Source organism: Camelus bactrianus, chromosome 25, assembly GCF_048773025.1.
Source record: "Camelus bactrianus isolate YW-2024 breed Bactrian camel chromosome 25, ASM4877302v1, whole genome shotgun sequence".
NCBI classification, from domain to species: domain Eukaryota; kingdom Metazoa; phylum Chordata; class Mammalia; order Artiodactyla; family Camelidae; genus Camelus; species Camelus bactrianus.
In genome coordinates this window covers 23286557-23303892 of record NC_133563.1, presented here as the reverse complement: position 1 = coordinate 23303892, position 17336 = coordinate 23286557, and the positions used below count along the sequence as shown (strand labels likewise).

General features: G+C 36.6%; 1 protein-coding gene across 3 annotated transcripts in view; it reads right to left on the bottom strand.

The window, feature by feature from the left end:
- COL14A1 (collagen type XIV alpha 1 chain) overlaps window positions 1-17336 on the bottom strand; it is a 184362-nt gene that overhangs the window by 65280 nt on the left and 101746 nt on the right. For all 3 annotated transcript variants that reach the window (XM_074352994.1, XM_074352992.1, XM_074352993.1), the window contains exons 29-34: window positions 16459-16623; window positions 15598-15636; window positions 15310-15448; window positions 11773-11915; window positions 8563-8672; window positions 4634-4792 (exon numbers count right to left, since the gene is read on the bottom strand). In XM_074352994.1, coding sequence (XP_074209095.1) covers window positions 4634-4792; window positions 8563-8672; window positions 11773-11915; window positions 15310-15448; window positions 15598-15636; window positions 16459-16623 — 755 coding nt within the window. The remainder of the gene's footprint in view (window positions 1-4633; window positions 4793-8562; window positions 8673-11772; window positions 11916-15309; window positions 15449-15597; window positions 15637-16458; window positions 16624-17336) is intronic.

Here is a 17336-nt window from a genome sequence, read left to right as displayed (position 1 = left end):
GGGGATTGATTTTTGAAAAATCTGGCTTTTATTCCAGAAGCAATTACATACAAATTTATACAAATTATGGAGGAAATATTTCAGAGATGATATGTTAAAAGATCTTATATTTGAGTGCCTGAAAATGCAAGACAGTGTGGTTCAAAATAAATCACACTTCAAGCAACTAAAGCAAGAGTCAGCCTCTTTTTACTTTTGGAACTTTCCCCCCTTGTAATTAACTGAACATTATGAAAAAATATATCTGTGCAAAAAAAAAAAAAACCCCTCCCACTTTAACTTTTTATAATCTCTTTCAAGAGAATAGTTAGACAATTACAAATGCTCATTTTTCATTATTGGACATTTTTGTCTGGGTGTAGCACAAAAGACAAGTCGTTTGGGGTCAAATGTTAGCATAAAAATAAGATTAAAATATTCCTCAGCAGTTGAGTCACTGTGATCTGTGAATGGGAATTAGAATGTACTCTCGGCTCAACTTGCCACTCATGACCAGATTTCTTCTGATTTTTTTCTAGCATAACATTTTTAAGCTTATAATATGAAGTCAAACTGGACCTGAACTTACCCACACATTTAGAGAGCTCTACATTGCCCGGGAACACAGGAGAAAGAGTACTGGGGACCTAAGCAAGCTTCTGCTTTTGATTTGGTGTGTAACTTTTGTTGACTCCACCTCAAAACTAAGATTTATTAAGCATTTATCACTTGTCAGCTATTGAACATAGTGTTTTATCTACTTTTAATCAACTTCTTGAATTTAAGGGAAACCATGATGTTACTAGCTAAATTAGAAGATGAAGATTAACAGCTGTTGTACTTGTTGGTAGTAATTAGAATGTTTAGGTGTAGACATGCTTGGCGGGGGAACATTTTGATCATGTTTATTTCAAGGTTGTAATTCAAATAATGGCGAGTTTTTGAACTTGCCAATGAGCAGACACTGATGCTGTTCAGACAAGATTCTTTCCTCTGCCTTAAGTTCTATCATAGTCAGTCTGACTCAGTGGAAAAGAGCTCAGTATGGAAGGCAGGTAATATATGCAACTCAGGCACAGCCTTTTATCACACTTTCCCCACTTTTGAAAAGGGATCCTTCCCTAACTTCAAGTCTTAGTTTCTGTACCAATAAAATGGGAATAAGTATCTCTTCCTAGGGTTATTAGAAGATTAAATGAGGTCATCTCAGAAAAGTACACACTGCCTAGTCCATAGTAGGCATGCATTAAATACTAGCCACTAATAGATAAAAAATAAGTTTCTACTGTATAGCACAGGGAACCATATTCAATAACTTGTAACCTATGGTGAAGAAGAATATGAGAATGAATGTATATATGTTTCTATGTGAAGTATTGTGCTGTACACCAGAAATTGACACAACATGGTAAACTGACTGCACTTCAATAAAATATATATTTAAAAAATTGAAAAAATATATAAATATTAGCCACTATCATCATTTTAAGGATTAAAAGATATAATTCCTGTGAAAACACAGTAATTTTCTTGTGATTTAAAAACACTTGTTTCCATAGGATCATGGACTAGTCTACTGCTGATTCCTACATAAAAGGTTTAATCTGTAAATAAAATTCCCATGTGTGTTTTGACAGCTAAATTAAACCTGCTTATTAGTTTAGTCCCACTAGGGACTTCTGCTGCCTGTAAAATCTTGCATATCTGAAGACAAGTTGTTTTTATTACGAATATGAGTAATTTCAACACAGTAGTTACTATATTCCTAAATTCATTAATCTTTCCTCCACTCAACTTTGGTTTAAAAAGACAATAGTCTTCAAAGACTTAAAATTTAGAGTTTTTCCATCATCTGGCATTTTTTTGAATCATTGCTAAATTTGTCAGGGAATGCTGACCTATGAACTACTAATTTCTCTTGTGTACTTAAGTCTCTTGGAATAATCTAAAACTTGTACATTACACATTCCCTGTTGCTGGGTACTAGACTACATATGTATATCAAGATGATGTTAGCAATCTGTGATTTCTAAATTGAAGACTGAAGACTGAAGCTTCTCTCTTGCCTTGCACTGAAACAATAAATAGCCAAAAAAAAAAAAAAAAAAAGCAAGTGAGTTTCCAATCACATTCTTGAGATCTAATCTAATATCATCCATTTCAACAGAATCAAATTCCTCAATAAGTGGGTAGACTGAAAATCTATTTAGTAAAATTCCAACAAAAGCCACAACTCTTCTACTAGCTCTACAAAGAACTCTTTAATTATTGACTTCTATAAATTCCCCTTTGTCTACTACTGGGTGGACGTTACCACAGAGGGTGCTCTGTTTAATTGCTTTTCTTTCATGGCCAAAAGTAAAGATTCATCACTGGTAGGCCTGAAATCTATAGTCCCTTTTGCTTTCAGAAGTAAAGCCTTTAATATTTAATTGGTGATATGTTTGGACTACAATTACTACACAGAGCATAATTTGAAGTGTAGCTATTGTAATTATAAACCTGTCTTGTAAAATACAAATTATCATTGGGAGAAGGTATGATAATTATTGTTGGCTTGTTGTTGGTACCACACATGGAAGACGATATATACAAAACAGCATTTTAAGAAAGAACATATACTATTCAAATAGATGATATTCTATTTAATTTCTATCAAGCGTTTCTTGAGAACTTGCTCTGTTCATATGAATTTATTAGATGTTGTGATGTAGGGTAGAAGCAAGTGGTTGCAAGTGAAGACCATGACATGGTTTCTACTTCAAGGGATTTATACTCTGGGTGGAGATGTGAAATGCAGATGTATGGAAGATCAAGAAAATAATATGTGACTACAAATAGCTGTTAAGCAAATCCTAGAGGTTTAAAATAGATAAAATGGAAAAGATATTGTGGACATCCTTCAATAATAATAGATGCTCTTCACTGAATGCCTACTAAGTGTCAGGGATTTTATATGCATTATGTCTAAAATAAAAAAAAAACAATAGTACTAAGTGATATGGATCATAATCTCATACACTTGGAATTGTTTCTTTTTCTTAAGTTAGAGTTGATTCATCCATCCATCTGAGCATCCTTAGTTTGCTAATTCGGGAACCTTATAAACTCTGGAGAGTGCTGTCATTAAAGCATCCTCCATGAAGCAGAAGGTGGTGTGTTTCTTAATCAGCATGAAATACCACACATTGAGAGGAGGTAACTCCTCAATATTATGTAAATGTTCTTAACAGTCTCTTACCACAACTGAAAACAAAAGAGCCTTCCACAGCTGTTCATATTCTCTCTTTCCAAACATCTAATCTATAGTTCTCCAAAGCAAAGTAGGACAAAAGAACTTATAAAGATATTTAAAAGCTAAGTAGTTAAATTAATTAGCACGCCTCTATCAAGGTCTGAAAGCATTAGCATTCCCCTATTGTACACAAAGATTTCATGTCTATTGTTACAGCAAAGAGAAATGCCATGAAACAACCAAGTGTCCCAAAGTAAACCCCTTTACCACTCGGGGACTGTTTCCTAGTGTATAAATTGAATGGGTTACTCTAGAGCAATGAAATTAGAACTGTGTTCCTGGAAGTTCCCTTAGGGATCATTGGAGTGTGGGGACACCTGCTACCCCATGTCCCCTCTCCCATTCAATCAACATGGGTCTGTTTTAATTGCATTCATTAATTTGATATATTAGAAGATTTCATTTGCACTAAGGGATTTCAGCTTAAAAAAACTTTAAGAACCACCAGGTCCTTCTAAAATTCCATATGGCTGGCTAGTTCTACAGATCTGTGTGCTACAATAATAATAAATCATCGTAATAGTAAATCATAATTAACTTGATTATTCTGTTCCACACAAGAGAAATGTAGATTTGAATACATGGAATTGCTTCCAAAAATAAAATTCCCTCCAGGATAATTGGTCCTAACTCTTGAATGATTCAAATTAGAGAATGTTGCTAATTAGCTGTGAATGTGTGTTGTTAAAACAACAGCTTGTATACACTACTCTTTTTTGTGGGTAGTGACTAAAGGGAATTTGGTTTCTTTGCCAGTTGGAAGTCTCCTAGCCTTAAATTCCATATTGCATGATGAAAAATGTACCTTAGAATGATTTGTTATTTCAGTAATTATTAGATTAAAGGGTAAACTTTACATTAGCAATAGCAAAAACCTACTTTTAAAATGCCCAAATCTAACCCAAATGAGAGGCTTATGTCAATTTCCTGTGTATAACCACCACATATTTTGTACAAATTTGTGTTTGCTTATATAAATGAGGTTCATTTACAGTTTTGATTCTCATTAACAAACCATCTATGCCACAATATTTTATTTGAATTTTAAAATATGATTATTTTACTATTCGAATTTTAAAATGCATTTAGGAAATCAACTAGTCTAATTCCTGGATCATTCTCCTTATAATATAGCAGAAGCACATGCCAAGAGATTTGTGTGTTCATGCTCTAATTCACCGGAAGAAGTCATTATCTATTTATCTATCCATTCATCAATCCATCCAGTCTATTTATCATCCATCTATTCCTCCATCCATCCATCCTTCTACCAAACTTTTCCCCTGGAAAACAGATAATTGTATTTTAAGGGGATTTTTTTTTATAACAATAACACAATTTCACTATTTATCCACTTACTGGTGCCGAGTTTCCATTTGGTCCTCTTGATCTAACCATTCTTCCTAGAACTTCTACACCATCCGATGTGATATTAGATGATGCATTTATTGCCTTCTCACCAACTTGCTTGCAGTCAATTACCACTTTGGCCAAAGTCTTGCTGACAACAATGTGTAGCTGGGTAAAAGTAAAGATGTTTTAGGAGCTAAGAAGTAGGAGAAAATATCAACCAAATTTACATAATTGCATGACTCATCACCAAAAAAGTATGAAAGAGAAGAGAAGGAATTCTGTCTCTATGCATTTTGCTTGAGGAGAAAAATTTTACTTTTACCATTTCCATGATTGTCCCACACTCAGGTACCATCCCTATTTTTATGTAATTAATACTTTTCTTTAAAATTATTTTGAAAAGATTCACTTTTTAATATCTAGCCTTCCTCTAAAACAGTAATGTCTTGAAATCACAAGATTTCTGTTAGTTATGCCTTTTCTGAATGCACATTAAAATAAACACAAAAAAAATTTTTTTAAATGCTGGTTGATTCACCAGGAAAAAAAAAAAAAACTAAGATATTACTAGTGGTTGGCAAATCACACTTTGATAATTTATTTAATTTAAGATGAGGAGAGGAGATCTAGAATTCAAAAGAAAAGGAGGAATGCTTTCTGGTGACTCCAGGTCCAAATGAGTTAATGCTCTTTGGTTTAATGTATGGTGCAATTTTCTTCAAACTCTAGTCTCTAGAATCTGGAGGTCCATGGTAATATATTCAGGAGTCTACACATTCTTGAGAGGATTTGTAAAAATCTGTGTTTCCATGTAGATGATCATCAAAGGTAAGTATATTCTAGACGAACAACACTGTAAGTTCTGCCGTGATATTTCAGTGCTTATAAATGCATTTCAATTTACCATGATGTCTGCCCTGTGAATACCTCTTGCCAGGACAGTCTACTTATTTAGTGAGCTGAAAGAGGGAATTAATAGGCAAATGATGATTTCCACATCAAGAGAAAGCCCAAAGAAGATACAAACAACTGCATAAGGGAAGGCAGCATGGTAGTTCAAAGAAAAAAAGCATAGGACAATGGGAATGGTGGTTCTGAGAGTTATTAACAGCTAGCACTGTATTTGCATTGTGAGCAGAGGTTGAATGTCAGTGAAATAATGTCACTTTTCATATTGAAATAACGTTATTTTTAATTTTATTGGCTTCATGCAACTTATTTATTTTTATTTCATTGTTTTGCATAGGAACTAAAAGCATAAAGATTTAGACTAATTTTTATTTAGTGCTTTATTTAAGTTACATCATGATAAAAATAATTTAAGTCAACAGTGGAGGCTCTTGAGAATTCTTTTTTTCTGCAAAAGTTAACCATAACCAGAAAGAGAAACATGCTAAAGGAAATCCCCCACATTACTTGCTTTAACAAGTTAATTAACATCCCCTTTACCATCATTTAGAAGGGAATAATTTGACTCTGGTGCATTTCTGAGCCTTGGAATACTTTTCTTTATTGTAAATTACAGAAATTTTCATGTTGGGTGCTAGATAACCTAACGTATAATATCCATGCTTTAAGAATTATTATCATTCTTGTGGGGAGATTATTCACATATTAAAAATAAAACAGTTTTTGCTTGACAAAAGGAGACATTGAAAGGTTTTAAAATATATTCTGCTTCTTTGGTTGCACTTAAGGTTCAATTTATGTCATTATTAACTTTTTTGAAAGACACCTTGGGGCCACACTGCACATCCAAAGTGTAAAAAAGTAAAGCCAATGGAAAAATCAATGAGAAATTAGGGTAAAGTAGTGATTCAATTGTAATATAAGTTTATTAAAAAATCAAATTTGATCTCTACCAATTGAATATGCATCAATATTTTCCATTCATCAATCTGTTAATAAAGCAGTTTGTTATATGATAAGCCTTTACTTTGTTTGTTTGGTTGTTTGGCTTTGCTAACACTTAACAAAATGAAGGAAGGATTTTCCTCAAACAACTTTAAAAAACTTGAAGGTATATAAATTTGAAACCAATTTTCAATTAGCCTTAGTCTTTGAGTTTTTCTAGTAAGATAAGTAAAGCTTAACATTTACCTAAGATTCATGAAGGAGTGTCTGGAATAAGAATGACATGTTCATGCCTATATCAGTGTGTTTTTTAAAGCAAACACTGATGAAATCTCACATGCTTTTCATTTCCCCTGTAATATTTCTTGACTACTTTGCAGTTGACTCTGCCTAACCAAGAAAAGAATCATGTCTAGAAGAAGTTGATAAATAAAGGACAGTAACTCCAAAGAAATTCTCACGGGACAATTTGGAACCATGAACTAATAAATCACTTGAATCTCATGTGTTTGTAAGATGCATTGTACTTCTGGTTATATAGTCGTATGAAACTAGGAAAAAAAATTTTTGTGCAACTTTTCTGATGCAAAAAATAAGAGTAAGAATTTTGTTATGCAATTGTTCTTATGCAGTTGTGGTATTCAAAACCCCAGAAAGTAGCAAAGTTGTGTAAATTAGACAGATCTGACCACATTCTAGGTCAGGAGACGAAGCCAAGATGAAGACAACTGTGTGGTATCCCTTCCCTCCCCCTGACAGGACAAGAAGGGTGAGGTTAAGAGGCAAGGCTTTTCGCAGCACCACCTAGTAAATGTTTTGCTCTCCGGACAGTCTTGGTGTTGCATTCCTTAACAGGCCAGAAATCAGTGTGATTATTCACTAAACACAAAGGAAACAGTAAATGTTAGAAGGAAGCATGTCTACTCCAGTGATCACCAAAATTAAGTATTTCAGAGATGTGAAATGTTAAGGGACAGAGTTCTACCACAAGTGCCAGGTTAGAATCAAAACAACTAATCAGGTTTTACAAAATTCTTCCAAAGGGTAGCTTATATGATGGCAGCGCTGGGTTGTCTGTACATACATAAAAGTCTCAGTGCAATCTGTCTTCATATTTCAATATGATTTGGCTGATTGTACTTTATCTATGTTGGTAGGCAGGTAGACCAGCAGTCCTCCCTATATCACACAGATGTAGCAAATTGTAAACAACTATCTGCTTAATAATACAGTACCCTTTACTACATCGTTCCTCAAAGTAGAAACCTGGACCACTTCTATTGTAGGGGACCAAAATTTGCCACGCCAAAATATCTCTTTGGTATGTGGATTATTTCAAGCTGCAAATAATCAAGGCCCAAGAGACTCTTCTTCCTGAAACTTTGACCTTCTTTCTAACTGCGTAAAACAATTTAGACAGAGGGCTTGTTTCTGGAACAGAGCTATCACCAGAGATGTCTGCAAAGAAGAAGGGCTAGGTGTGGTGGGGGAAAATCTAGGCAGGGTCTAAAAAGCAGAGTCCACACTGTGTCCTATTGTCTCTGCATGAACCTAGCAACATTTATTTATTTATCAAGCATTTGCTTTTCCATCTCTGTGTGACTTGCCTTCCTCCTATCTGAAGTCCCAAGCCACAACCTACAAGATCCTCTTTTGTCTTAAGCTGAAGATAGTATTATTAAAGGTGAGGGTTTTGGCTATTTTAGTGAGTTACTCAGTTTTCCTGGGTCTTTTCCATGTATAAATGTTATTAAACTTTTGTTTGAGTTTTCTCCCATTAATCTGTCTCATGTCAATTTAATTCTTAGATCACCCAGAAGAACCTAAAGGGGTAGAGAAAAATGTCTTCCTCCTGACACTGTCAATATCTCCTGGGGTACCTGCTAAAAATGTACATTTTAGGGCCTCATCCCAGAACTACCAAATCAGAATCTCTGGGCATTGTTACCAAGCTCCTCAGGCAATTCCTGGTCCAGTTGAAACATGAGGCCCAAAGCTGTATGGAATTCTTTTTACATTTCTCTGTTGCTTTACCTACAGCAAACATAATAAAGGATATATGTATATAAGGTATCACTTACCTTGTGAAAGCTTCCATAGAAAATTTTCCTAATTTCAGGTCCTTCAAAAGTAACAGTTTGAAAATCCCCACTGTAGTCATAGTTGAAATATGTTAGAGTTTTCCCACCATCTAATCAAGCAAAGGAAAATGAGAACATTTTAGAAAGTATTAAAGTGGGTGAGTAATTTTTCTAAAAGTCAACTCATGACTGAAAATGACGTAACCTTTGTTTTGAGGCTGTGTTTAGGATAAAATGATGAGGAGGTGAGGAAATGATCTACAGTCCTTGGGTTGCCCCAGGCTTTCAATTGGCCATAGTGAAGATGAGGCAAGGACCCCTACAGATACCCTTCCTCTATACTTCCTTGCCTATTTACTCTCACCCCCAACACCCTTTCAGGAGATGGCTGTCTGAAGTTGGAAGTACAGGCAGACAAAAAGGAAGAATGAAGTTCATCAAATATTAAGACATAAATAACAGATCCTTGGCTTTATTAATCACTGGACAAACCAAGTTTCCCAGGACGTGTAACTTACCCCACCTCAAAATAGTGATATTACAATGTGTCTTTTATTATGAACAAACAAACAACTAGACAAAAACTATAAGCAGCTTTTGGCAGGCAAGAGTTCTTTTCAGGAAAGAGCTCTTTGCAGAAGGCCCTGTTTGTCTTGTCACTTCAGCAAAGCTATATTGTAACTAACCTTAAACCAGGCACCCTCACACTCTACTCATCTCCAGCCCAAGCGTACCTTTCAAATCTTTTGATCATACAATACCTTGCCTAACCTGTTGGTTGTTTCCATAGATCAAAGAAGTAGAAATGAAGAATAAAGAATTAATAGATGACTAGTTCTTTTCCCTAGCTTCCCTTTTAGTAGTCTCTTGAACAAACTGTATAAACAAGATAGCATCTAAAGAAAGATGATGAGGAGTTGACAAGCCTGCATGCAGTGGGAGATGGTCACAAGTCTGATCCCCCATCTAACTGATTAACTGAGATTATTTCCCCTTTCCCTTTAAGATCTTGTATGGCTGAGCAGACTCTTCAGAGTTTGTTTTGGGACATGAGTCTGCCTTCTCCTCAGATTGCCAGCTTTCTAATTAAAGCAACTGTTCTCATTCTTACCAATACTTGCCTCTCCTACTGACTTTCGAGCAGTGAGCAGCCGGACCTGAGTTCGGTGACAAAACCTTTCTAATCTTGAGTACTTCATATTACAAGGAGTATTTTATTACAAAAAAAAGGTATATTTTTCTCACTAATTCATTCCTAGGTTACAATTTAATTTTTCATTATGTTTTCAAAAAGAGCAAATAAGTATTAATCATTTCAAGAGATTTCTTTGTCTTCAAGTCCTGGGTATAAATGGAGTTAACAACCTATATCTTTTTAATCTACAGCTTTCCCTTAGTTTCAATATCAATGCAAATGTTTTCACAATGTTTAGTTGTTGATTTATTTCCATGTTCTGAAAAGTCCTTTAGTAAAGACTAGTTGGAAATAAGCTTAAAATGCTTTCCTTATCCAAACTTTTGAGTTAGTACCTAACAATAGCCACCAATTTTGGTTCCCAGCTTGACTGGAATCCTAAACTAAAAATATATTTAGAAAACTCAGGGACATTAACCAAAAACTTGATAATTCTCTTAAGTGATCATCATTTGTGACATCCAAGACCATAAGGTTAAGAAGTTTCCTTTATTGTTTCCCCTTCAACTTTCCAACCTCCAAACAATGGAATTTCTCATTCTTCAGAACCAATCTCTTTCTTTTCTAAACTCACTCTCTAGATGATCTCACCCAGTATTAGGGCTTATGCATCACACATATAAAACTCCATCCCAGAATTCTTCCCAAAATACGCTGCTGCCAATCTGATATTTTTTCCTGGGATATGAAAGTGGCATTGCAATATTGTGATTTGTAAGAAATATTTATTTGTTACTCAGATGAGCAAAATATATTTCTCATATATACTTGGTCTTTGTCTATGGTTCCTGCCTCACAGCTCCTAAGACCCTTGGAATTTCCTGCGGTAAGAGCAATAAATGTGTCTTTTGTTACGTTAATAAGGTGGCTTTTAGAAATCCCTTAGGTAACCTAAGGATGAAGGGTTGGTTGCCAGGAGAACCACTCAAGATTAGAGGGTTAGAACTGTCAGTCCCACCTCCCCTCTCCACAACTTCTAGGGAGGGGAGAGGGGTCGGAGACTGAGTTTAATTGGCAACGGCCAGTTACTTAATCAATCATTCCTATGTAATGAAGCCTCCATAACAGTCCAGAAGGATGGGGTTCAGAGAGCTTCCAGTTTGGTGAACACATGGGGAGGTGCTGGGAGATTAGAGGGCTTGGAGAGGACATGGAAGCTCCACACCCCTTTCCCATGCCCTGCTCTATATATCTCTTCCATCTGGCTGTTCCTGAGCTATATCCTTTTATAGTAAACTGGTAATCTAGATAGCAAAATGCTTCTTTGAATTCTGTGAGCCACTCTAGTAATTTACTAAATGAATCAAACCAGAGGAGGAATTTGTGGGAATCTCTGATTTATAGACTGTCAGTCAGAACTACTGGATTTGTGATTGACATCCTGAGTTGGAGGGGGTTGTTGGAACCTCCAATTCATAGCTGGTAATAGGCTAAGCTTGCCACTGGTGGCTGAAATGGAGGGGGAGCAGCAGGGGAACAGTCCCGTAGGAATGAGCCCTCAACCTGTGGAATCTGACACTACCTCTGGATAAACAGTGTCAGATCTGAGTTGAATTCTCAGATACCCTGCTGGTGTCCACGAACTGCTTGGTGTTGTGTGAGAAGCCTTTCCTCCATCCCTCACCCGCCAACACACATGTTGGAATCAGGTCCAATAACCCAAAAGAGGCATCTTACACTTATCATATCCATGTATGAAAAGTGACTTCTGACCCCACCCCTCTGGCTGATTCCTCCCCCACATCAATCTTGCTCTTCCTGCTGTCTCAGGAATTATCTCTCCACCTTGCTCACTACTGAGTCCCAGAGCCTAGTGCTGGCACACAGTAGGAACTCAATGAATATTTGCTGCAAGAATGAGTAGATAAACGAACGAACCGTAATTCATTATTAGTATTTCCAAATGTCTTAAAATAAGTGAATTACTCTACAGTACACACAAAAGAGGGAAGTTGGCACGCATATACATTACTCATACACATATGAGCAACTGTTTTATAAATAAATATACTTACTATCTAAAATGACTCCAACCAATGGATCAGAATTTTTATTTAAAATCTCCCAAAGAGCAAATGGTTCCTCTGGAGTGTCAGGAAGAATCCGGAAAAGAAAACTGATCGTGTAGTCAGAGGGCAATCCTTCTGGATGTAAATATCTGAAAATGGAAAGCAAAGAGTGTATTTTATTGTTTACCTCTTCAAGAGGTTATTTATAAAAGTGTTTAATAAAAGCAAATACACTGTCATCATATAAGAATTGAAAAACAGAAAAGAAAAAATGAACAGACCACCATTAATCCCATTCAGAAGTGACCACTGTGTTGCTGTCATGAATTTCCCTCCAGTCTTTAAAGAATGTAAGTATTTGTCCAATTTATATGTTTTCTCCCTTTCTTTTCTTAGCACTGTTTACTATACATTTCATATATCCTTAAATACTTTTCAACAGCATGATATTTAATGTCTGTACAACCTCTTGTTTGGCTAGTCCATTATTTATCTGACTTAAACATTAAAGTAGTTTCAAGTTTTAATATTATAAATAATGTTTATCTACAGTCCTTTTATAAAACTTAACTCAGTCACTTTCTACCACATGTTGTAGTTAGTTGCATTCCTGGCTGTGCTGTGTGCAGTGATGCACCATCCAGAGCCACCTTCAAGAATTAAGAATTACTCCTGCTACTGGGAGTGATGTCTGCAGACAGCTCTCAGACTTGCCTCAGTGGAAGAGAGATGCCTCTCCCAAGGTCATGCCTAGTTTTTAATGACACCTCTTTTCAATGACTGGTCTTTGAGGGGATATAAGGACCAGAGTCTCTCATTCTAAAGGAGATAGCTCCATTTTCAGAACTCCTGTCAACTGAGGCCAACTGAAGCTTTTACTGAGACTGCTTCACAGCATGGCTTCTCTCCTTTGCCCCATCTCACTTCCTTCTGTTTCCTTCCACAAGAACACAGTCTCATCAACTTCCCGCACTCTGTTCTCCCCCTCTGGATCCGCTTCCTAGGGAACCCAGCCTGCTACACCACCTCATCTCTCTAACAATTAAGTGGCTCATTTATATACTTCAAAATGTTTCCCTCAAGCAACAAATATGGTCTTTTACATATAAAGGAGATTCATAATATTTATTAATTAAATGGATAAATTTGTGAATATGTGGGAATTGAGCATGAATTTTAAAATGAAAGTTTGATTTGCATACATTAAATATTTATTTATTCATTCCTTTATTCAATATTTGTTGAGTGCCTATTACCAGGTATTTGAGACACATCAGCGAATAAAACTGACAAGGATTCTACTCTTGTACCAGCACTTAAATTTAGCAGGGAGAATGATATAGTATATTAGAAGATGGTAAGTGCTATCCTATCAAAAGACAACAACAGAAAAAGGGGCAGCATAACAGGGATTGGGAATGCCAGAATGCTCTATTGTGCAATTTTGATTAAAGTCATCAGTGTTGGCTTCACTTAGAAGGCTCACTGAAAAGGTTACATTGGAGCAAAGGTTCATTGAGAAGGCAGTATTTGAAGAAAAACCCACAGGAGATGAAGACATCCAGCCAGCACAAAGACTAACTCTAGTGGGGTGTGCCTGGTGTATTTTGAGAACTGGCTAAAAGAGACAAGAGGTGAAATCAAAGAGACCATAGCTACCCAGATAAGGCAGGGCTCTTCGGCCATTCAAGAACTTTGACTTTTATTCCAAGAGGAATGGAGAATCACCGGCAGATTTTGAAGTGACATGATCTAATTTATAGTTAAAAAAAAAATCATTCTGACTGCTACTTGCAGGACAAACTCTAAGAAAGCAAGGGGAGCAGCAGGAAGACCACTGAGGAGGCTGCTGCAGTGACGTAGGGAAGAGGTGGCTCACATCAGGGTGAGGACAATGGAGGTGGTGGGAGGGCAGAGACAACAGCATTCCTTAGTAGATGGATTTAGGGCATGAGAGAAAGAAAGGAGTCGGGATTTTGGCCTAAGAAACTCGTGAGATGTATTTGTCATTAAGATGAAAAAGGTTTAGGGTGAAGCTAGCTCTGGAGGGAGGATCAGGGATGTGATATTGAGCCTATGAAGTATGAAATGCCCATGAGACATCCAAATAGAGACATCTAGAAAGCAGTTGGATATGCAGGTCTAAATTTGGGGAAATGGGTGGACTGGAAGTACCATTTTGGAGTCCCTGGCATGTATACAGGGCTCAACACTATGCAACTGAGAAGATCACTAGGGATCAGATATAGACAGAGTAAACAAGGAGGTCTTCAGTGAGTCCTGGTTCCTCCAACATAAAGAGGAGGAGGACAAAAGAGGAGCCAGCACTGAAAAGGAACAGCCTGTAATGGAAACTCAAGACAGAGTGTGTCCCAGAAGCCCAAGGAGGAGAGTGAATGCAGATGCTGGTGACAGGTCGATTGAGATAAGGGCTGGGAAGCAATGACTGGGTTTAGCAGAGTGGAGGGCACTGCTGACTGGGTGAACAATTGCAGTGGAGTAGGAACAGATGTTCCCTTTGCCAATTCTCATTTTAGGCTAGGTCTGTAGGAACGATTTCCAAATATCCATTTTAATATTCATCACTTGACAGTGTAAAAAAAAAATCTGTCAAAAGGTAACATTAGATGTTTGCTTTATCTAAAGCCACATATACTGTAATAGGTTTGAATTCAACAGACAGTATTTTGGAAGAAGATGGAAAAGCAACTAGTTTATAAATTGGACAGATGAATTTAATACTCGAATATGATCTCCCCAACTTGTTCACGCACACGTGCACACTACAAGATTCAGACATGGAAGATGTTTCACATGCAAATACTGAAGGTATCTTGAGACAAAAACAAATGTTGATTTGGAATGTAAAGTAGTTGATGACATCTTGAGAGATGACCCCTCAAACCAGGAATTCCTAATTTGTATTCTCAAGTACCTCTGGTGTCTTCAGAACTGCTGAAAATGACCGCAGAAATCCCTATGTGCATCATAGACTGTAGAATGACTAGATAATGTGATTTTTACATAAAGTACTTGGAGTTGCTGTTGTGACTTCTCAAAGATAAAAGCCATCTGAATTCATAGCACTGCATAAAATGACCCAGGGTGTGGTGGGCTCTGGGGCCCGATTGCCACGTGCAAATCCCAGGATGGTCCTTAACAAACTATGTGATCTCATTCAAGTCATTCAGCTTCTTTGTGCTTTAGTTCCATTATTTGCAAAACTGAGATAATAAATGACTCTACTTCATAGAGTTGTTGGGAGGTTTGAGTGAGTTACTATACACATGCGTTTAGAACACTGCCTGGTATATGGTAGTGCTATGTAAGTATTAACTACCTTGACATATTTTCTCAGATGAATAGATATTAAAGTTCAACCAGCATTATGTGAGTCTAATGTTTTTAAAGAAATTTAAATATCTGCTCTATTCATCACGGAAAATCCTGCTGGGAACTATTACAACATATTTCAAGTTGACACCATTTTCACATTGAGATATAAACAATAATTGGCTTTAGTATCTTGCAATGAAAACATACTTGGTTGGCTGGGAAACCAGGGCATCTTTGTGAAGTTGGTAACAAGGATACACATTGAAGGTACCAGGCTCCATAGAAACCCCGTTCACTGATGAAAAATCCTTTTCAACCAAACCAAACATTTCCATCATCTTAAATCCTTAAAAAAGAGAGAGAGGGAGAGAGAGAGAATAGTCACTTCAGGATTTTAAATTTCAAAATTGGTCTATTAAGGATTAAAAAAAAATCTGGAACCCAAATGGGAATTTTTAATATATTTGCATTTGGAAAATTTGGTACACTGCATACCTGCAAGATCCATGCCATCCTTATGCACCAGTGGGCAGGCTGGGAAAGAAAACAAACAAAATAAAACCCTAATTTAGATATTTTTCGAAAATATTCTTCTCTTGTCCAGAAAACAGGAAGCTAACATAATTTTTGTGGAGGTCAATTATGGAGGGAATTCAAACCAGATGTGGCTATGGCTTTCTGTGGACTCCTAAAGACTGAAAGGCTCTCACTTCTATTAAAACTAAAGGGTCACGGGGTGGGGTAATAGCCCAGTGGTAGAGTGCGTGCTTAGCATGCACAAGGTCCTGAGTTCAATCTCCAAGTACCTCCACTGAATAAATAAACAAATAGACAAACCTAATTACCTCCCCTCCACACACACACACACACACACACACACAATTTAAATCCATGTTTAGAAGCTTGCATCCTAGGACAATTCCAAGAAGAAATTAAAAATGACATATATATACATTATTTAAAAAACCCCAAAGGGTCACAGCTCCCTTCTCCTCTCCTGGATCTATTAAAATCCATGGTGGTCACTTGAGAACAGACGTTGCGAGAAGTCTCACTTCTAATGTGTTACACTGATGAGCAGTCTTAACGCATTCTTGAAAACTATCTGCTACAGCTGTTTAACAGAGTTGCTTTGAAACAGAATCTCATCTTCTTAGGTTTATCAGCCTAAAACCCTAAACTTGGAGGAGGTAAGGTTTACTTCCAAATGCTCAAAACCACAAAACGAAATGTCTGCATAACAAACAGCACTCCAAGTCAATATGCTTTCTTCAGATCGGGATAAGACTCATTATTTAACTGGTATAAATTTCTCAGCCTTTAAGCCATGTTAAGTGCAAATTCCAAAGCACTAACTTGCTGATGCGGTTTCGCAGACAAAAGTAATCAACTCATCTTCAATTTTCTTAAAGGCGTCGAAGTCATCCACAAAGAAGACGTGCCGGGCACTGGGCTTACTGCCAATGCTAACCAACTCCGAGTAATCGGCATCAGCCACACCGACTGCAAAAATGCTGTAGCCTGTGGTGGAAGGGGAACCGATGCCTGATTACTTTAAATTGCACCAAAAACAAACAATGCAACTTAAGACACGTCCAAATGTTTAAAATATGTTTATTTAGGAGGGCCAGTGGGGGTGGATAATTCTTTACAGTTCATCAGAATTCTGGATACACATAATTCACTATATGATTAATAACCCATCATCCCCTAAAGAAATTTTCCATTTTAAAGAAGCTTAAGAGAGCCAGTGCTTGAAACAAAATAGTTACTATTTGAGAAACATCTTCATGTTTGTGTATTTTTAATAATTATTTTAGTATTGGTGGGATAAAGTGTGGTTGAAATAAAGAAACTTTATTTCAGTTTTTTTTTTTTCCAAAAGTAGAAACTGAGACATTAATAGGCTTAGAAGCCTGAGGTGGTTCACAGTTCAATGCTTGGTAAATAAATATGAAACTAGTCTTCGCTGTGAAGATCTTATGCAATGTAATCTTCACATTCTGCAGTCTCCATCTTACAGACTGGGGGTGGTGCTGAGACTGAGGAGTTTCTGTGATCCGGTTCCCTCCCTGGCCCTTCATGATAGTCCTTTTTATAGTATTGCCCTTGTTTGATGGCGTTTCTTACAGAGGGCATCCAGTATGTAACGGAAGTATTAGAGAAGATACAGCAAAATAATAGATTTGTAATCTGGAAAGTACTTTAAAAATCGCATGGTCCAGTTAATATTA